This window comes from Myxine glutinosa, chromosome 1 (assembly GCF_964187855.1).
Source record: "Myxine glutinosa chromosome 1, kmMyxGlut1.1, whole genome shotgun sequence".
NCBI classification, from domain to species: domain Eukaryota; kingdom Metazoa; phylum Chordata; class Myxini; order Myxiniformes; family Myxinidae; genus Myxine; species Myxine glutinosa.
Window position 1 is genome coordinate 201,430,703 of NC_136261.1, and position 22,702 is coordinate 201,453,404.

Consider the following 22,702-nt stretch of genomic DNA (forward strand, 5'->3'; position numbering starts at 1 on the left):
CCAATTAGATTCTCTTGTTGCCTGGATCAATCAGTTGAGAATGTTGAGAAAATTCTGTCTAGCACAGAAATAGCACAGAAACTGTGCTCTGGATCAATAAATCCAGGCATTGAATGTGGTGCAATATTTTGATGAAATGACACCAAGAGTGTCGAGGAAGCATTGGTGGAGGACGGAAGGGGGACATGCCCCCACTTTCTTTTTTTTACAAGAGGCTAACATATCGACTGTCTTTCACACTTTTTTTGCTCGAATATGACATTAAATGTGTTGCTCTGTAAAATGCATTGCTCTGTACAATACACACAGACCCAGATGTGGGATGTTCCCCAAAGAAATGCATTATCGAATTATGCATAAATCAACATTGACCTTTCCCAAATAAGTTATCTCTCAAATCAAGACTGTGCTGGTGGGCAGCATTTAATAAAAGAGACCGGTATCGGCTTGTGCAACTGCTGGATATCATTTGTTGCTGGGTTGCTTCCAGTTACCTTCCAAAGGAGCCTCTTTGCTCACCTGTAGCAGAATCTTCGGGTGAGAATCGTTTATTTAGTCATTGTTGCATCGGAGAAGAATGTGTCATGAGAGTGCAAGTGTCCTCAAATGGCAGACCGCGGTCCACATCTGGACCACAGGCATCATCTGTCCAGACCGCAAGCTAATCCAAACCCTCTGTGAAAAGGTTTCTGGTGTTTATCCGTTCAGACCTTCTTGATAAATGACAAATGCTAGCAGGGATTTTTTGCAGGAGGTTATCTATTTAACAAGGAAATCTGACATGAGGGATGCCATTTGGGCCATCACACCAGGGGTGTGTTCTTTGCTATACCAGGGGTGTTCTGTTAGCAAGCAGCTTGCCAAACGGCTTGCTTGATTCAAAGCACTCAAACAAACACTCCAACCAAGCTTATCTATGGACCTAACACTGCATTTTAGGGGGAGGGTTGGTTTGCATGCTTGTAGATCTTGAAGCATTAGAATGAAAAGTAGAGTAAACCTTGTTGTGTAAAATGCATGTTTACATGTGTTTTTAAGCGTAATAATAAACTCTGGCACCAACAAAAAGCTCGAAATTAAAAGTGCCCTTTTATTCGTTAAATTATTTTACAGAAACGTGACAGAGGCGGTCGGATTTAAATGCTCAGAGAGCATCATAGCAAAGAGTTTCAAGAATCATCAGCTTGCAGCAGCAAGACCTGCCCTGTCATCACTATTGGCTCCACGACTTGTACTTGTAATGTCCCCTCCACTTTTAAGGAGAGATAGATAGAGATAGAGATACACCTTCTTCCAGTTGAAGGGTGGATTTGGTGACGTCAACTTCAGCTTGACTGATTTCTCCAACATATTTCCACTTCGAAGTGAAATCGTGCACTCTGACCCAGCTGTGCTCGGTGAAACCCTTAAGATTTCCCGATTGTGTGTCAACTCAATCAATGATGCAACGCATAATCAAACATAATCAACCGATGTTGAAAAATTTAAATCGTCGTGCATTTGTGGAAACACCATGTTTTAATCATGTGATTCGAAGTCGGCTCTTATTGGTCAGAAGCGTGCAATGACTGCGCATCAGTCTAAACATAGTTCTGCTGTCAGGCCTCATCACAATCTGGGAGGTACCTGTGCGAGAACAAAAAAGGTCAACGCCCTTCCAAAATATTAAATATGAAGTTTCAGATTTTTCAGATAAAGATTTCAATTTAACCAATTATGGCTAGAATACCACTTCACTGATGGCGTCATCGTTAACAATTGAAATACCCCATGGGGAGTTGATGACGTACAGTCACGTGAAAAAGTAAGTACACCCCATGTAAAGTTTTGACTTTTTCAACGTACAGCTATTTGATCTTCATTTCTACAATATTGATAGATAAAGGTGATATAATATAACAAATATCATGAAACATTTACATTTTGTCATCCATTGTATAATTTAAATAAACATGAATGCAAATTTCGCATGTGGAAAAAGTAAGTACACCCTTGGCTCTAATTGGTGGTATTGCCCCCTTTGGCAGAAACAACCACAAGCAGGCATTTCTTATAACTGTCTACCAGTCTCTGACATCGACTGGGAGAAATTTTTGCCCACTCCTCCATGCAGAATTCTTTCAGCTGCACGATGTTTGAGGGGTTTCTTGCATGCACAGCTCGTTTCAAATCCCCCCACAACATTTCGATGGGATTTAGATCCGGGCTTTGACTTGGCCATTCCAGAACCCTCCATTTTTCTTTTCAGCCATTCCTTGGTGGGTATACTGGTATGTTTAGGGTCATTGTCATGTTGCAAGGTCCACCTTTGGTTGAGCTTCAACTTCCCGACAGATGGCCTCACATTATCCTCAAGCACCCTCTGGTACAATGAAGAATTCATAGTGGATTCTATGATGGTGAGCTGCCCAGGCCCTGATGCAGCAAAGCTGCCCCAAACCATAATATTTCCACCACCATGCTTTACAGTTGGTATCAGGTTCTTGTGGTGAAATGCTGTCTCTGGTTTTCGCCAAACATGTCTTCTGGTACTGTGGCCAAATAGCTCTACCTTTGACTCATCTGTCCAGAGCACATTGTTCCAGAAGTGCTGGTCTTTGCCTAAGTGTTCATTGGCAAACTTGAGTCTTGCCCTGATGTTCTTTCTGGACAGCAAAAGTTTCCTCCTGGCACACCTCCCATGTAGATCAAATTTGTGCAGCCTCTTTCTAATGGTAGACTCATGCACTTTGACAAACAGTGGCAAGTGCGACCTGTAGGTCCCATGATGACATTCTGGGGTTCTTAGAGACTTCTTTCAGCATCTTGCGGTCTGCTCTTGGGATGAACTTGCTGGGGCGACCTGGCCTGAACAAGTTGGCAGTTGTTTGGAATCTTCTCCACTTGTAGATGATCTTCCGGACAGTCGAATGATTGATTTCAAATTGTTTGGAGATCTTTTTAAATCCCTTCCCAGACTCGTAGGCATCTGCAACCTTCTTTCTGAAGGCCTCAGAGAGCTCTTTTGATCTAGGCATGGTGACGCCGCACACTTCAACAACAAAGAGCAAACCAAACGAAATGTCTGAGGTTTAAATAAGCCAGGTTCCTCCAAGATCCTCTCTAATGATGTTCTAATCATTTGCACCTGAGCTGGTGCACCTGATTCTAATTTTAGGTATTTGAAGTAGTGATAAATGTCGGGGTGTACTTACTTTTTCCACATGCGAAATTTGCATTTATGTTTATTTAAATTATACAATGGACTACAAAATGTAAATGTTTCATGATATTTGTTATATTATATCACCTTTATCAATCAATATTTTTGAAATGAAGATCAAATAGCTGTATGTTGAAATATGTTGAAAAAGTCAAAACTTTACATGGGGTGTACTTACTTTTTCACGTGACTATGTCTAGTTTCAATTTTTTTAATTTGAGTGGTTTCAGAGAAAATAATGTCCAATTTCCCCCCCCCCCCCCCCCACCCCCCCTTTAATCCAATATGGCTGCCATACCATGTAACCTATGACAGTTATCAAAAAAATATTCTCAGTGTGGGGAATCACATCTACGTTTAAAATTTCAGATCGATCGGACAAACGGTTGCAGAGAAAATCATTTTAAAAGTGAAAATATATAGATGCGGACAGGCATGCGCACAGATGCACGCACACATTGCAATAGTCTCGCGTCACCTTCAGGGCAAGACTAAAAAGGCAATGATAAAATAGAGGCTACCAATTACAGCATGCAGTTAATTCTGTACTTTCATTTCCACACCTAATGGTTTGTGCCATTCAAATACTGATTGACCTTGACAGGAAATTGTCACCAGACTTTACTCCTATTTTCTGCAAATTTGAAACGGGCTTGATGTTTTATTTGATCAGAAGTTTCATAACTATACGTTGTTCTATTTATTATTTATTGTTTTGTTATTGGTCTTTATTATCTCATTGGCTTCCTTCTTGCTTTGCAGGACATGCTTTGAAGCACAAAACTTGATTAAATGTGTATTAACAAATTCCCTCGGTTTATTTGCTTCTATTCACCCTTTTGTAAACAAAAACATAGTTCAAATTTGAGCCACCTTCATAACCAATTTCATATATGAATGAACGAATGATCGTTTTAAGGCCATTTTCCCCGCTAGAGCGGGGGTTAGCCTTGCGGGCCCCATGACAATCGTGGTTCCCTGTTTGAGGCAATGTTTTTACGGCCGATGCCCTTCCTGGCGCCAACCCTTCGTCGCTTCTTACGATGTGCAGGGATACAGTGTACCTATTCTAAGCCAGGGTACACACCGGGATCATTCATCCCAGCAAGCTGGTACTCAATTTGCCGACCTCAGAAGGATGACAGGCTGAGTCAACCCCCCTGGCGTTAATACAGCGATCGACCGGGATTTGAACCCAGGACCCTAGGATCCCAAGCCGGCACCCTAACCGCTAAGCCAACACCAGGGTTTCATAAATTTCATAAATTCATAAATAAATTTCATAAATTGTCGTAAAAAATATTTTGGATACAAATTATGATGCTTTACAGTTTTAGAGCACATGAAATGAATATGTTCTTTAAAGGATGTTGTCAGAGTGAAATATAATGGAACATTTTACTCTACCTGTGCAGGTATACCCAACACTCAATGTGGTTGATGTATCTGAAGCTGAGGAGCAAACTGTCATCCATAACTGGTGCAGAAAGGGACGCAGTCATTGCACAGGCCATTCTCACATTGTGCTACCTTACCGCTGTCTGGGTAAGTCTATAAAATTTAGGGTTCTGGATTGTTTTTGGTGAATGTTTGGACTAGTCTTTAATAATCCATCTTGTTTTAGTTTTCTTTTCCTTGTTTATTAAATAACATTTATAAATTTTCAGTCACCTTTTTTTCTCCTCTGCCTTGTCGCTAAAACGAAGTTCCATGCAAAAACAAAGCACATTTTGGAGAGATTCAGCTGACTACCACTAGCATTCTGGCTTAGTCTGTGCTAGTCTTTTCATCTCTTTCCCAATTGTCATACAAGCTTTGAAAAGGTATTTTATCTGGGATTATCTACAGAGAAAAAGGTAGTCTATTGAGTGGTTGTTCTCCAACCTGCGGCCAGGATCCTTTGCATTGGAAACGTGTCATTTGTTTACCATGTCTTTAGTTGTTTTCCTGGGTGTGGTGATTGAAAAATATATATATTTAATTTATCATGCAGTTGCAGCTGTCAAGAAGTTAGAAGCTCCTGAAGGCTGTGAGAGCAGTCGCCGTACACGCCATCATGTATGCAAGCAGCCAAAGCAGTTGAAAGCCATTGCTAAGAAGGTTGGTGTGACCATTTGTTTGCTTTATACATTGTTTTCAGATTGGCATTTAGCTTCGCGCTCCCCTCTCCCTCCCACTCCCTCTCCCTCCCACCCGGTCTCCCCTCTCTCGCCCACACCCATTCTCCCCTCTCCCACCTACACCTGCTCTCCCCTCTCCCTTACCCCTACTGTACTCAGTATCTCATTCGAGGATGGATTGCAAACCCTCCCTATTACTGATTACAAATGCCACTGGAGATGGGTGGATGTTATGTTTTCGTGTCTGTTTGTTTGGTTTAAAAAAAAAAATTGTGAGCAGGATATCTCAAAGTTGTGGATGTGTTCGGACAAAATTTGCTGGACAGGTTGGGTGTGTGACACGGAAGAATTGATTCAATTTTTGTGAAGATCCAGATCTGATAATTTTTTAACATCATAAATATCAAATCTTGCAGAACAGTCTTTCTCTGTCCCTGCAGCTTTTACTTCTGCAGGTAGTTGTGATAAAAGTGCGATTTCTGACCCCTTTGCGTGTCGGATCAGAAAGTTTATTGGGCTGCATTTTTGTTTCATACCATTAGAATGGATGAGTTTGCAACAACAACAAAAAAAAAAACTTTCTCGGGTGTGAATTTTTGATCAAGACCCTTTTTGAAACCTTTTAGGGGATGAGAATCCTATCCTATCCTATCTGATGAATTTGAAGTGGAAATTGGCTCAGGCTTGGCATTTTGATTACTTTTTTTTCCCCAAAACCCTTTTTGAAACTGGAGAGCTGAAGGGGAGGGGTCTTCTTATCTGAAAATGCCAGGTCAGAAATTTGATTGCGTTGAATTTTTGTTTCATGGCGATTGCTTGGAACTTTTTGTGACCAAAAAAAATTCCCAGGTGAAAATTTCTGATTAAGACCCTTCTTTAAACCCTTATAAGGGTCCTTCTTGGATGCAAATGCTGACGATTTTCATTTTGTGTGTGTGTGTTTTGTATCAAGTATCAAATGTAGATGCCATGAAATAATAATCAGCCTCGGGCACAAATGTTTCCAAAAAAGAGTCTAGGGTCTGCTCCTTCTGAACGCTGGAAATTTGAAACTCAAGAAATGGGTTTTGTTTGATGTGAAGGTAATGTCACAAGATTAAGAACATCAAACCTTTCGTGCACAACTCTATGATTAACCTCTGACCAGCTGTCAGTCTAAGATCATCGTTAGTGTCCTTTTCCCATTTGGGGGATGGGGGAGGGAGGTGAGGATTTTGTTTGCGAGACGTCGATGAGCAATTTTGGGGTGGGTCGGCGAGTGACGTGACTGCCATGGTGGATGGCTGGATGTAAATGTGTCGGCTGAGGGCCAGAAAAAGCTTGCAGTGCTTGGATATCTCCTATTCTCATTCTACCTCCTCACCATCCACCACAATGGCTGCGAAAGGGCTCAATGTCTTTGGGATAAAATACGCCATGAGACACCTCGGTGTCAGCTTGCTGCTTTGGGAAAAGTGTTCCTCGCATTGGAGAACCATGGCCAAGTGCAGCACGAGCGAACGATGGAGTAATGGCACGTGTTTATGCGAGCATCGGCAGCATGAGGAGCTTCGTAGGGCTTCCATCAACGATAAATGCAAGGCTCGTTTAGCTGAAGGCAAGGCCTGCTACGAGACTGCTATTCACCATATGCATGCATAGTTTGTGAAACATGACCCTCGTGCTTGCTGCTTCAGTTTCACTCGCCATGTTCAGATCGTCATTGAATTTCGTCAACATTTTCTCTCACAATCCTGATATTAGTTGTGAACATGTGGCTGTCCAATTATTTTGCGATGATGATGCACTCTCCCGATAGGCCAGGGTGTTGTGCCAGGAAGAAATTCCAGAGAACATGGGGTAAAAAGTCCCACTTTTGTCCTGTCTTACTGAAATGCTCTGCTTCACTACCTTAAATTGCCCAGTCCTTCCTGCCTCTTTCTCTATGCTTTCCTAATTTTTGGAATAACTTTGTACCATCATTTATGCTTGGTTTTACCTTATATTAATTCTGAGAAAATTGTGCCACCTTTTTGATTTGAATTATAATGCATGTGAGTTTATGGGTCAGGATCCTACCTTCAATTATTACTCAATGGGTCATTGGGTCAGTATCCCACCTTCAATTCCCTTGTCATGAGGAACATCTTGTATTGTGCTCTTGAATATTGCCTTTGTTTCTTGCACACTTGATTATTAGCTTTCAAGCTAATTTTCAATTTGTGCTTTATTGGGAATGTACACATTTTGGTTCTCTTTCTGTAAATGTTCATGATTTTAAAATTACCAATTTGGTTTTGTTAAACTTTTTGAATCGCAGATTTTTCATAGTTTTTAGTTTTGCTGTTTGTTTATATTTAAATATTTATGTCATTTCTTTTTAACCAAATATCTTTAGTCTTTGGACTTGTAGTTGGCGTTTGATAATAAAACTGAAATTATGAGTATATTATATAAAGCCAAAAATGAGTATCAATCAGATTGACATGTTTCTTCTAAAGGTGTCATGAAATTGGGGGAATTCATGGTCAATTATTTGGCAGCCAAGTGTACATTTATTTCCCTCGACACCCTTGGTCATCAATCGTGACTGATAAGAAGCTTGGTGAAATTTCAATGTGCTTTTTAGACTAGCTATCCTTGAAATTGTGTTGCGTGTGTGGGCACTTTTGTTGTATGTGGGCAGGGCTTGGCAAAGAAAGCTGGTTCTTGAATTATTTGGGGTGTTGCCAAGGCACCATGTGTCTGTACTGTCATTGAATTCCTCAACCTTTGTGAATAAGTATGGTCAGTGCAGCATCCACTCCAAGACCAAAAGACAAACATTGTGAGCATTACTATAGCAGGCACACCAGCATTTTTGCAGGAGGTCAAGGCAAGCAACTTATTCGTATTTTGCCAAAAGCAAGACTTTGACACAGTGGACCGAACTCGGATGGTCTACAGGAAATATATATTGATAACCTATGCATCAAGTTTTGAGCAGAAATTTCAAACACCTTGAAAGTTCATAGTTTGAAAAAAAAATTCCTGCTGTTTTTTTTTTCTTCTTCATTATGAGAAATTTATTTCAATAAAATTACCTGCATTTATCATGAGGATTTCGCTCTCGGATGTCAATAACATTAGCAAATTCAAGGTGATTTATTTTCTCGTAGGTGCAAATCTGCATGCAGCTCGTGCAGAAATCTTCCTCATAGATTGATAGCATTTGACAGATAATGCATAATTGTCAATCGCTGACGTGTCGTAAACGAAGGTATAAGTACTTCAGCATTTTTCATGATACTCACTGTCTGGTTTTTCTTTCCTTCCATGTTTCGTGGCAGGCTTGTGGGGATTTGATCCTTCACAGCCATAGCGTGGCAAAACCCTGTGATGACAATGGTTTCCGAGCTGTGGACTTTGTTTGCTGCCCTTCTCCACCAAGCAGTATCACTACATTAGATTTTAATTCAAGGTATTATGAGGGACATTCCAAAATTTGTACAACCAAGGTATTCTCAATACTCACAAGCCAGGCAAGGATTGGGGAAGTGCTTCTGAGGAGGAAAGAGACAGATTAACAATACAAGGACAGGATAATTGTGCCAGGCTGTGAAAATTGTAAAATCCACTTGGCATATGTGGAATGAATCAAATATTGAGTACGAAGGAGAGATTGGGGAGTTTGTTTCAATGAATGTTTTTTTTAAATTTGTTTTTTTATGTTGGTCGTGCTTTAAAATAGAATCTTCAAAATTCTTGCCCCTACACCAACTCTTTCCATGCACTGTGCTGCCCCTTTTTTGATCCTCTTAAACTCTGTTGCAGTGAGGAAACAGATTTGAGTGCTGAAGAACTGGATTCAGGACCTTTCAAAAGCGAGTCAGAAGAAGGGGTTGAATGGGGGAGGTTAAAAGAGGAAACTATGCAAGAAGCAGAAGAGACAATGGATGAAGATGCATCTTTGTTGGGGTTGTTTGATGATTTTGATATTGAAGAACAAGAAAGTTCAGAAGAAGAATCTGAAGCGACACAAGAACCCGTTAAAGGTGAGGCCTTGCCATGCCATTAGTCATTTTGAGTTACTTCATGGTCTTGGTCAATCGCCACAGACAAAGTATTGTTGCGATTTTGAGTTTTGTACAATAAAGGTTAAATTTCCCCCTCATAGTTTAGTCACATTACAACATGTAGCCTCGCGATAGTGCAGTTATCTCTTAGTATTTGTGAGCATAGTCCTTTTCCTGTTAGTTTTGCGTTGAGTAGGATAATGAGAGTAGGTCCTCCATTGTTTCATTGCCTTATGCCGCCAAGCCTCCTTGTGCTGCCTTTGGCTTTTTGGTGCGAATTAACACGAGGCAGGCCTAGCAGGTCGAGTCGCCGCCAATCAGGGCTCACAGGGAGTGGCTACGGCAATGCGTCACAGGGTGTGGTTGGAACGTTCGAGAGGGCTTAGGGCGTGTCCATAAAACCCGTCGCGCGAAGCCCCTAAGAAGAGCAGTTGGGTGCGAGCAGTTCGGTCAGGCAGGGGAGTTCGGGGAGAGGTGAGCTTGTGCATTGAGCTATTGGAGAGGCGCGTGTTGATGAGAGTTACGAGTTCGGAGAAAAGACGCGCATGAACCAAGTATAAGCGCTCGTACTAAAGTGACGCTCGGTTGAGTTTGAGGCCGAGCCTCTAATTTGCATTCGGTTACGCGAGTGATAGCGCGCCGGTGACAACGCGCTGTGGAAAGCCACCGAGAGACGCGTACATTCCCTCCCACCTTCCTGCCTCATCTGCCCCTTTGTTCGAGAGACGCGCTACGAGGATCTTTTCCACCACCTGCTTGCCATCTTCGCGGGACGTGCTGGGACCGTGGAGAGCACGCCGGGCCGCCGTTCCTGGACGACCAAGGCAGCGCGTGAGCATCATCCTGCCTGCAATTCCCTTTTGTGAGTGTGATCGGGCCCGTGTCTCGGATTAATATAAGACTGACTAAGTTCTGCTCTGGGTCTGCTTTCTACCGAATTGTACATTGTGTAAATAATAGTAATTAAATCCTGTTATTCCTTTATTCGACCGTCTCGTCCCTTCCATCATTCACTAAGCGTGGTACGAATAGAACCGCTCGAATCGGGTTCCAATACTAGAAAACTGCACGGACCACGTGGTACGCAATCCGCTCGGTGTACTCAAATTACACGTGGCTTGTGCGAGGCTTGCTTCCCCGCTTCCGTGGCGGCGCAGGTATTTAGGTACGTGCGAGACTTGGTCCCGAAACCCTACCTTGCGTTTGCCCGGAAGGGGCGTTTCAAGTCTCGGTTACGCCGGCCCAGAAAGAACAAGGGGCTTAATCCCCCCTTGGTAAGGGTAGGAAAGGCGACGGAAAACTGTAACAATATTGGTGTTTGGAGTGGGATTGGCAGCCGAGAGCCGAGCACCATTTCGAAGCAATCCGGAGAGTTGGATTGAGTGAAGAGATGAGTGCAGAGCCCGAAATTGTTATGGTTTTCTGTCGCCCTTCCTATCCTTACCAAGGGGGGATTAAGCTCCTTGTTCTTTCTGGGCCGGCGTAACCGAGACTTGAAACGGGTCATTCCATGTCAAATCATCAAAGAATCTGCCGTCATCTCTCAGATTTTTGTAAAACTTTGGGAACCAATTGGGACCCATGAAAAACGGCAAGAACTCAAATATTTTTGCTAACAGCCTCTTAATTAGTGAGATACAGACTAACGAACTTTGGACTAATTAGCGTGACGTCGCGAATTCAATTGGCCATATCTCTAAAAGTATAACACCTAGAGAGCTGGTTTTGGTGTCATTTTAAAGGTATTTTCATGCTCTATGAATTTGTCTGGGCAACATTTTCCTACCTCCAACCACAAAAAAGTTATCACAAAATATAAACTTCAATTGTGGATCCCCAAACAATGTATCCTTCAAATTTCCTCAAATTCATCCCAGAGGTACCTTATGATGTCAAGAAGCTTCCACATAAATTTTGTGATGGGCACTCCAATAGTTTCTGAGATATGAGCAATAATGTACATGTACGTATGGCATATAGGTTCGAAAATCAGCATTTGTAATGTATTATACAATCAATAAGTGAGTTCAAGTACACAGTGTTCACTAACCTGACTTAGGCTTTCAATTTCCTCTTCAATGCAGCAACAGCAGCACTTGTTTCTTTCTTGGAAATACAATATGTCCTTCCAGTTGCAGTGGTTGGTTCAACAGTAGTAAGCACATCCTGGTAGTCAATAGTGAGAGGGTCTGCTGGTTCCGGAAATGTATATGATGGGGATGGTCCATGTGGATGGAGGAACTTAACATCCACCTCATGCCTCTCTGGGGTATGTTCCATGACACATGCAACCCACCAGTGACCATCATAATCCACTGCAACATAACCAGTTATGGCTGAGACATTGTGATCGATCATCCCAGGTGTAAGTTTCACATGTTCCTTTCGTTCTTCGGCTGAGAACGAAAAGGCTCGAACTGTGACTTTTTCCTTAGACACAGGAACAAAGCAATGTAGCTTTAGTGTACCTGGGATTGTGCGGGTCTCTTCGAATTCCCCTCAGGCCCAGTTGAAAATGAAAGTATATGATACTTCAAAGCAATTGATGGTTGTTCCCTGTGTTCCCTGTCATGGCTAGGTTAGAATGATTGTATAATACATTACAAATGCTGATTTTCGAACCTATATGCCATACGTACATGTACATTATTGCTCATATCTCAGAAACTATTAGAGTGCCCATCACAAAACTTATGTGGAAGCTTCTTGACATCATAAGGTACATCTGGGATGAATTTGAGGAAATTTGAAGGATACATTTTTTTTGGATTCACGATTGAAGTTTATATTTTGTGATAACTTTTTTGTGATTGGAGGTAGGAAAATGTTGCCCAGACAAATTTATAGGGCATGAAAATACCTTTAAAATGACACCAAAACCAGCTCTCTAGGTGTTATACATTTAGAGATATGGCCATTTGAATTCGCGACATCGCGCTAATTAGTCCAAAGTTCGTTAACCTGTATCTCACTAATTAAGAGGCTGTTAGCAAAAATATTTGAGTTCTAGCTGTTTTTCATGGGTCCCAATTGGTTCCCAAAGTTTTACAAAAATCTGAGAGATGACGGCAGATTCTTTGATGATTTGACATGGAATGACCCACACGCCCCTTCCGGGCAAACGCAAGGTAGGGTTTCGGGACCAAGTCTCGCACGTACCGAAATACCTGCACCGCTACGGAAGCGGGGAAGCAAGCCTCGCATGAGCCACGTGTAATTTGAGTACACCGAGCGGATTGCGTACCACGTGGTCTGTGCAGTTTTCTAGTATTGGAACCCGATTCGAGCGGTTCTATTCGTACCACGCTTAGTCAATGATGGAAGTGACTAGACGGTCGAATAAAGGAATAACAGGATTTAATTACTATTATTTACGCAATGTACAATTCGGTAGAAAGCAGACACAGAGCAGAACCTAGTCAGTCTTATATTAATCCCAGACACGGGCCCGATCACACTCAAAGGGGAATTGCAGGCAGGATGATGTTCACGCGCTGCCTTGGTCGTCCAGGAACGGCAGCCCGGCGTGCTCTCCACGGTCCCAGCATGTCCCGCGAAGATGGCAAGCAGGTGGTGGAAAGGATCCTTGTAGCGCGTCTCTCGAACAAAGGCAGCAGATGAGGCAGGAAGGTGGGAGGGAATGTACTCGTCTCTTGGCGGCTTTCCACAGTGCGTTGTCACCGGCGCGCTATCACTCGCGTAACCCAATGCAAATTAGAGGCTCAGCCTCGAGTTCAACCGAGCGTCACATTAGTACGAGCGCTTATACTTGGTTCATGCGCCTCTTTTCTCCGAACTCGTAACTCTCATCAATACGCGCCTCTCCAATAGCTCAATGCACAAGCTCACCTCTCCCTGAACTCCACTGCCTGACCGAACTGCTCGCACCCAACTGCTCTTCTTAGGGGCTTCGCGCGACGGGTTATATGGACACGCCCTGAGCCCTCTCGAACGTTCCAACCACGCCCTGTGACGCATTGCCGCAGCCACTCCCTGTGAGCCCTGATTGGTGCTTACCGTCAGCTTCTTCGCCGCCCTTATTCGGTCCCGACTCGACCTGCTAGGCCTGCCTTGTGTTAATTCGCGCCAAAAAGCCAAAGGCAGCACAAGGAGGCGTGGGCGACATAAGGCAATGAAACAATGGAGGACCTACTCTCATTATCCTACTCAATGCAAAACTAACACAGGAAAAGGACTATGCTCACAAATAATAAGAGATAACTGCACTATCCCGAGGCTGCATGTTGTAATGTGACTAAACTATGAGGGGGAAATTTAACCTTTATTGTACAAAACTCAAAATCGCAACAGTATCATGATCGTTAACCTCAGACCCTAATAGGAGAGTAACATCGAAGTCGAGGCTTCTCTTCGGCTTGATTTGTGGGAGTTGGAGATCTTTGTTTCACTGTAATTATCTCTAGCCACAGCATGATAGCTTTTTTGATTTCTAGCTCACTTGGAACTAAGTTCAGGGGAGCTTATGCGATGGCGCATCATCCGGCCGTAAACACTTACAACTTCTCCGAAAGCGCTGATGGGATTGCAACCAAATTTGGCACAAATTATATTTGTTATGTTGTGACTAAAGTTTGTTCACGGCATTTAAAAAAATGGGATCTAAGAGGATCTACCGGGAGTCAAAGTGCATCCAGGTTTGAACCCCCAAAATAGGAATTTGCTTTTTTCTCTGAAACTACACACACTATTTCGATGAAACTTGACCACAACCTTAATCACCCCGTGTTGTACCAAAGCTTGTTCACAGCACTAAAAAAAAATCGGTCCGTGAGGGGATTTACTGGGGGGTTGCCCCCAAAATAGGTATTTGCTCTCTTCTCTGGAACTACTTACACAATTTCAATGAAACTTCACCACAACCTTCATCACCTGTGATGTTTTTTTTTGTTTGTTGAAAGTCTTGTGATTGTGTTAATATGATTCAACATGCTGCCCTGTCTTCTAGCAACCATTGGAATTGGTTTAAAATACCTTTAGTCAGTGCATATACTGTTTATTCTACCAGGTGAGCACCAGGGGTATTGCCCCTATGTTTTTTATTGTCAGAGAGGGACCCAGGAAAGATGTGCATGGCAGCATTGGCAGACATTCTTTACTTATATAATATGAGTGGCAATGGTCAAGGTTTGCAAAGGTTGATGGGATTGCTTTTGTTAGTTTTTTTTTCTTTTCTTTGTGGTCTCTTGTTGATTTGCTTCACTTATGAGGAGAAAATTAATTACAGCAACTCGGGAATCAAACACGAGTGCTAGCAGGTTAGCCTAAAAGTATGCCTACTCGCGCTCTGAGCTGTCTAGCCTGCAGATGAATCTCGGGCCAGTTATAAACAGTCGCCCTCGTGTTTTGCAGCCAGGGTGATGCATTGTGTACACTGTCCTTCAGATTGACATTATAATTGGTGTCGTACCTGTTAGCATTAGGTGGTGGATGTGACGAGCATTGTCTCTTTCATGATTATTCGGTGAGTTATCTCCATACCATGGCTAAATTCCCAACAACAGCCACATTTGATCGAAACTCAGGCCTTGGCCAGCCAGTTCCTGAAGCCTTGGGCCAAAATTGTTCCCTGATAGATCCCAGAACAAAGTGGGAATAAATGGAGCCATTAAAGAAGAAGAAGAAGAAATAGTAATGGTAGTATCGTAGTATAGTTGTAGTGTTGTAGCCACTTTAATCATTATCTTGAGAGCAAAACTTGACCATAAGCCAAAATAACATGGAAATTAAACAACCTATCTGTACTTGTTAAGTCGAGAGCAGTTTATGCAGATTTAAAAAAATAAATTGGTTTTACCTCTTCTTTGTCAGATCTTGTGCTGGAGTACCTCGAGACACCAGGAGATGATCGAGAGCATGAACGGTTCGTGCTGGCCCGTCAGGCACTTGATGACAAGTACCGCAGTCTCAAGATGCAGGTCAGCATTCCTCATGCTGGTGGTTTTGATTAATGCTTGGAGATCAGCAAATCCAAGGATTATTATCAGTTGGGTTGTCCTAAGGATAAAGGTTGTGATTACTGACCAGAGTGATTCAGTTTTGACATTTTGCCTTCCAGCTCATGCGTGAATGGGAAGATGCTGAATTTGAAGGCCACATGAAAACTGATGCAGAAAGAAACTTTATGCGTGAGGTGAGCTGAGGTCCTGTTATCTTTACCTTCGGTGGCAGAGGTTATGTTTTTACCCCTGTCCGTCTGCTTGTCTGTTTGTGAACAGGATATCTCAAGGTTGTGGATAGATTCAAACAAAATTTGGTGGAGAGTTTGGGTATGTGACAAGGACGAAATTATTATATTTTGGTGAATATCGGGATCCGGCTGCTATAATTTTTAGTGATTCTTCACAATTGAGAGATGGGGCTAAAACTGATATTTAGCATATCTCAAAAAGTTATGGACGGATTCAGATGAAACTTGGTGGACAGATTGGGTGTGTGACAAGGATATATATATATTTTGGATAAGAACCGAATACATATCCGGATACGATAAATTTTTAATTGCCCCACACGGGCGAAGCGAAAAGCGGGGTTAAGCCATGAGTCACTTACATACATGTCTGAATTTTGTTAAGAGTGTACATCGAAAATGGCTCAACGGAGGAAATTGAAACTTCACCACATATTGCATGACCATTTGATATCGAGAATATTGAAATTAGAAATCATAAAAATTAGAATCGTTGTAATCGCTTCAGCTTCTATTGTGCTTGGCTGATGAAAAAAGCGAAGAAGTCCAATTTGGAAGAAGTCCAAGTCCAAGAAGTCCAATTATTGATATGTTCAGATACGAGAATAAATGCTACTTTGTAAAGGCTTGTGAATGTACTCTATAATCTCAGACCTTTCAAAGGATGATTTGTACACACTTACCTCATAAGTGAAGATACATGCAATTATAAATTTGCCACCTCAAAAAAACAAAAAACAAGTACAGATACATTAAAAGTACACCGCCCCATGCCAAATAATTAAATATCCTCCAGCGTGGCATTGTCGGGGCACCTCTGGCGCCCGGCAATACCACCGTGCAGCTCATCAAAACTGTATTTGGAGGGAGAGGTGCATAACATTTGATTGATTAATTGCATAATTAAAATGATATAAGATTGTCATAAAATATTTTCTTAATCAATTGGCTAATAGCATAACTAAACCACAAGTGCTTCATCCGAAGATGTAACTTTTAGAAATGTAGTTAAATAAGTCGTTAATGAAAATAATTAAATAATTAATTGATTAATCAATAAATAATTAATCGATTAATCAATAAATCAAAATACCCTTTACAGACAAATCATTTAATCATTGCCTTGTCCAAATATCAGCTTCCTAGCTCAAAAGGTGCCTGAGATATTGGGCAGATGAGGAAGAAAATAAATAAATGATTAATAATGAAAATAAATAAATAATAATCGTAAAAAATTTAAATAATCAATCAATTGCCGAAAAGAACACAAACCACCACCATTTCATCCGAATCTGTAATAATAATAAAAAAACATTTTTTAGCCATTAATCGAATAACTAAAAAATTAATCGATTAATTGATTAATCAATAAATCAGAAATAGCCTTGACAGCCAAATCACTTGGTCATTGTCATGTCCAAATATCAGCTTCCTAACTCAAAAGGTGCCTGCGATATTGCCCAGATGAGAAAGAAAATAAATAAATGATTAATAATGAAAATAAATAAATAATAATCATAAAAAAATTAGATAGTTAATCAATTCGCTAATAGAACACATAAACCACCACCATTTCATTCGACTCTAACTTTTAAAAAATTAATTAATTTGGTCATTCATCAAATAATTAATCGATTAATTAATTAATCTATAAATCAAAAATACCTTTTACAGCCAAATCACTTGGTCATTGTCATGTCCAAATATCAGCTTTCCAGTTCAAAAGGCGCCTGAGATATTGGCCAGATGAGAAATAAAATAAATAAATGATTAACGATGAAAAGAAATAAATAATAATCATAAAAAAATTAAATAGGTAATCAATTGGCTAATAGAACACATAAACCACCACCATGGCATCCAAATCTGTAAGTTTAAAAAAAAAATTGTCATCAATCGAATAATTAAATAATTGATCGATTAATTGATGAATTGATTAATCAATAAATCAAAAATAGCCTTTGCAGCCAAATCACTTGGTCATTGGCATGTCCAAATATCAGCTTCCTAACTCAAAAGGTGCCTGAGATAATGGCCAGAAGAGAAAGGAAATTTATAAGTACTTGATTAATCGCAAATAATGAAATAACTCATCAATTAATTGATTAATCAAAAAACAAAAAATACCGTTTTTGACAAAGTACTTGCTCACTATTTTGCTGAAATTTCAGCTTCCGAGCTCAAAGGAAGGCTGAGATATCGCCAAGACAAACAAGAAAGAAAACAAGTACACATACATTCAAAGTACACCGCCCCATGCCAAATAATTAAATATGCTGCAGCGCGGCATTGCCGGGGCGCCTCCGGCGCCCGGCAATACCGCAGTGCAGCTCATTGAGGCTGCATTGGGAGGGAGAGGTGTACACTAATTGATTGATTAATTGTATAATTAAAATCAATAAAAGATTATCACAAAATATTTTCATAATCAATTGGCTAATCGCATAACTAAACCAGTAGTGCTTCATCCGAAGATGTATCTTTTAGAAATTTAATTAAATAAGTCATTTATAAAAAATTAAATAATTAATTGATTACTCAATAAATAATTAATCGATTAATCAATAAATACTTAATAGATGAAATGATTAATCAATAAATCAAAAATATCCTTGATAGCCACATCACTTGGTCACTCATGTCCAAATATTAGCTTCCCAGCTCAAAAGGTGCCTGAGATATTGGCCAAATGAGAAAGAAAATAAATAAATGATTAATAATGAAAATAAATAAATAATAATCATAAAAAAATTAAATTATTAATCAATTTGGTCAGAGAACACATAAACTACCACTATTTCATCAGAATCTGTAACTTAAAAAAAAAAAATTTTTTTGTCATTAATCGAATAATTAAATAATTAATCGATTAATTGATTAATTAATAAATCAAAAATATCCTTTGCAGCCAAATCACCTGGTCATTGGCATGTCCAAATATCAGCTTCCTAACTCAAAAGGTGCCTGAGTTAATAATGGTCAGAAGATAAATGAAATTTAATTAATTAAATAAGTACTTAATTAAACGCTAATAATTAAATAACTCCTCAATTAATTGATTATTCAAAAAACAAAAAATACCGTATTTGACAAAGGACTTGCTCACTACTGTGCCGAAATTTCAGCTTCCTAGCTCAAAGGATGGCTGAGATATCGTCCGGACAACCAAGAAAGAAAACAAACAAACAAGAAAACAAGAAACCAGAGTGAAAACTGAGTACTCTCTTTCAGCGTGCGTCACTGCCGAGCCCCCTTCGGTGCCCAGCAATGACGATTTGCAATGCCTGGAGATGGCATAGGAAAGGTGCGGTGTACAACAAGTACAGATACATTCAAAGTACACCGCCCCATGCCAAATAATTAAATATGCTGCAGCGCGGCATTGCCGGGGCGCCGCCGGCGCCAGGCAATACCGCAGTGCAGCTCATTGAGGCTGCATTGGGAGGGAGAGGTGTACACTAATTGATTGATTAATTGTATAATTAAAATCAATAAAAGATTATCACAAAATATTTTCATAATCAATTGGCTAATCGCATAACTAAACCACTAGTGCTTCATCCGAAGATGTATCTTTTAGAAATTTAATTAAATAAGTCATTTATAAAAAATTAAATAATTAATTGATTACTCAATAAATAATTAATCGATTAATCAATAAATAATTAATAGATGAAATGATTAATCAATAAATCAAAAATATCCTTGATAGCCACATCACTTGGTCACTCATGTCCAAATATTAGCTTCCCAGCTCAACAGGTGCCTGAGATATTGGCCAAATGAGAAAGCAAATAAATAAATGATTAGTAATGAAAATAAATAAATAATAATCATAAAAAATTAAATTATTAATCAATTTGGTCAGAAAACACATAAACTACCACTTTCATCAGAATCTGTAACTTTAAAAAAAAAATTTTTTTTGTCATTAATCGAATAATTAAATAATTAATCGATTAATTGATTCATTAATAAATCAAAAATATCCTTTGCAGCCAAATCACCTGGTCATTGGCATGTCCAAATATCAGCTTCCTAACTCAAAAGGTGCCTGGGTTAATGGTCAGAAGAGAAAGGAAATTTGATTAATTAAATAAGTACTTAATTATAAAAAAATAAATAACCACCTTTAGAGGCCATTTTTCCCTGCAAAGCAGGGGTTGGCCTTTTTCGGGAACCGTGGTTGTTGTTGTTTTTCGGTCCCCTTTTTGAAGCAATGTTTTACGGCCGGATGCCCTTCCTGACGCCAACCCTTTTTGCCGCCTTTAACGACAAACAGGGAATTACCAGTGAACTGGTACTCAATTAGCCGACCTCGGAAGGATGACAGGCTGAGTCAACCCCCCTGGCGTTAATTCAGCGATCGACCGGGATTCGAACCCAGGATCCTAGGATCCTAAGCCGGCACCCTAGCCGCTAGCCCAACACCAGGGTCAACCAGGGCTAGCCCAACACCAGGGTCCCAGACTTAATTAATCGCTAATAATTAAATAACTCCTCAATTTATTGATTAATCAAAAAAAAAAAATACCGTTTTTGACAAAGGACTTGCTCACTATTGTGCCGAAATTTCAGCTTCCTAGCTCAAAGGATGGCTGAGATATCGTCCGGACAAACAAACAAGAAAGAAAACAAACAAACAAACAACCAGAGTGAAAACTGAGTACTCTCTTTCAGCGTGCGTCACTACCGAGCCCCCTTCGGTGCCCAGCAATGACGATTTGCAATGCCTGGAGATGGCATAGGAAAGGAGCGGTGTACAATATCCTTTGCAGCCAAATCACCTGGTCATTGGCATGTCCAAATATCAGCTTCCTAACTCAAAAGGTGCCTGAGTTAATGGTCAGAAGAGAAAGGAAATTTGATTAATTAAATAAGTACTTAATTAATCGCTAATAATTAAATAACTCCTCAATTTATTGATTAATCAAAAAAAAGAAATACCGTTTTTGACAAAGGACTTGCTCACTATTGTGCCGAAATTTCAGCTTCCTCGCTCAAAGGATGGCTGAGATATCGTCCGGACAAACAAACAAGAAAGCAAGAAAGAAAGCAAGAAAACAAGAAACCAGAGTGAAAACTGAGTACTCTCTTTCAGCGTGCGTCACTGCCGAGCCCCCTTTGGTGCCCGGCAATGACGATTTGCAATGCCTGGAGATGGCATAGGAAAGGAGCGGTGTACAACAAGTACAGATACATTCAAAGTACACCGCCCCCATGCCAAATAATGAAATATCCGACAGCGCGGCATTGCCGGGGTGCCTCCGGCGCCCGGCAATACAGCAGTTGGGCTCATAGAGGCTGCATTGGGAGGGAGAGGTGTACACTAATTGATTGATTAATTGTATTATTAAAATCAATAAAAGATTATCACAAAATATTTTCTTAATAAATTGGCTAATAGCATAACGAAACCACTAGCGCTTCATCCGAAGATGTATCTTTTAGAAATTTAATTAAATAAGTCATTAATAAAAAAATAAATAATGAATTGATTAATCAATAAATAATTAATTGATTAAATGATTAATCAATAAATCAAAAATATCCTTGATAGCTACATCACTTGGTCACTCACGTCCAAATATTAGCTTCCGAGCTCAAAAGGTGCCTGAGATATTGGCCAAATGAGGAAGAAAATAAATAAATGATTAGTAATGAAAATAAATAAATAATCATCATTAAAAAATTAAATTATTAATCATTTCGGTCATGTAACACATAAACCACCACCATTTCATCAGAATGTGTAACTAAAAAAAAACAATTTTTTAGTCATTAATCGAATAATTAAATAATTAATCGATTAATTGATTAATTGATTAATTCATAAATCAAAAATAGCCTTTGCAGTCAAATCACCTAGTCATTGGCATGTCCAAATATCAGCTTCCTAACTCAAAAGGTGCCTGAGTTAATGGTCAGAAGAGAAAGGAAATTTGATTAATTAAATAAGTACTTAATTAATCCCTAATAATTCAATAACTCCTCAATTTATTGATTAATCAAAAATACCGTTTTTGACAAAGGACTTGCTCACTATTGTGCCGAAATTTCAGCTTCCGAGCTCAAAGGATGGCTGAGATGTCATCTGGACAAACAAACAAGAAAACAAACAACCAGAGTGAAAACTGAGTACTCCCTTTCAGCGTGCGTCACTGCCGAGCCCCCTTCGGTGCCCAGCAATGACGATTTGCAATGCCTGGAGATGGCAAAGGAAAGGTGCGGTGTACAATTAATCATAAAAAAAAATTAAATTATTAATCAATTCGGTCAGAGAACACATAAACCACCACCATTTCATCAGAATCTGTAACTTAAAAAAAAAAAAAATTAGTCATTAATCGAATAATTAAATAATTAATCGATTAATTGATTAATTAATAAATCAAAAATAGACTTTGCAGCCAAATCACCTGGTCATTGGCATGTCCAAATATCAGCTTCCGAACTCAAAAGGTGCCTGAGTTAATGGTCAGAAGAGAAAGGAAATTTGATTAATTAAATAAGTACTTAATTAATCGCTAATAATTAAATAACTCTAAAATTAATTGATTAATCAAAAAACAAAAAATACCGTTTTTGACAAAGGACTTGCTCACTACTGTGCCGAAATTTCAGCTTCCGAGCTCAAAGGATGGCTGAGATATCGTCTGGACAAACAAACAAGAAAACAAACAACCAGAGTGAAAACTGAGTACTCCCTTTCAGCGTGCGTCACTGCCGAGCTCCCTTCGGTGCCCAGCAATGACGATTTGCAATGCTTGGAGATGGCATAGGAAAGGTGCGGTGTACAACAAGTACAGATACATTCAAAGTACACCGCCCCCATGCCAAATAATTAAATATCCTACAGCACGGCATTGCCGGGGCGTCTCCGACGCCCGGCAATACCGCAGTGCAGATCATAGAGGCTGCATTGGGAGGGAGAGGTGTACACTAATTGATTGATTAATTGTATAATTAAAATCAATAAAAGATTATCACAAAATATTTTCTTAATCAATTGGCTAATAGCGTAACTAAACCACTAGTGCTTCATCCAAAGAAGTATCTTTTAGAAATTTAACTAAATAAGTCATTAATAAAAAATTAAATAATTAATTGATTAATCAATAAATCGATTGGTGTATTT

At 39.9% G+C, this 22,702-nt stretch overlaps 1 protein-coding gene across 1 annotated transcript in view; it reads left to right on the forward strand.

The window, feature by feature from the left end:
• LOC137413110 (amyloid-beta precursor protein) overlaps positions 1-22,702 on the forward strand; it is a 132,494-nt gene that overhangs the window by 55,537 nt on the left and 54,255 nt on the right. Inside the window, exons 3-8 of the mRNA XM_078782453.1 lie at positions 4,618-4,747; positions 5,196-5,302; positions 8,631-8,761; positions 9,115-9,335; positions 15,186-15,292; positions 15,433-15,507. Coding sequence (XP_078638579.1) covers positions 4,618-4,747; positions 5,196-5,302; positions 8,631-8,761; positions 9,115-9,335; positions 15,186-15,292; positions 15,433-15,507 — 771 coding nt within the window. The remainder of the gene's footprint in view (positions 1-4,617; positions 4,748-5,195; positions 5,303-8,630; positions 8,762-9,114; positions 9,336-15,185; positions 15,293-15,432; positions 15,508-22,702) is intronic.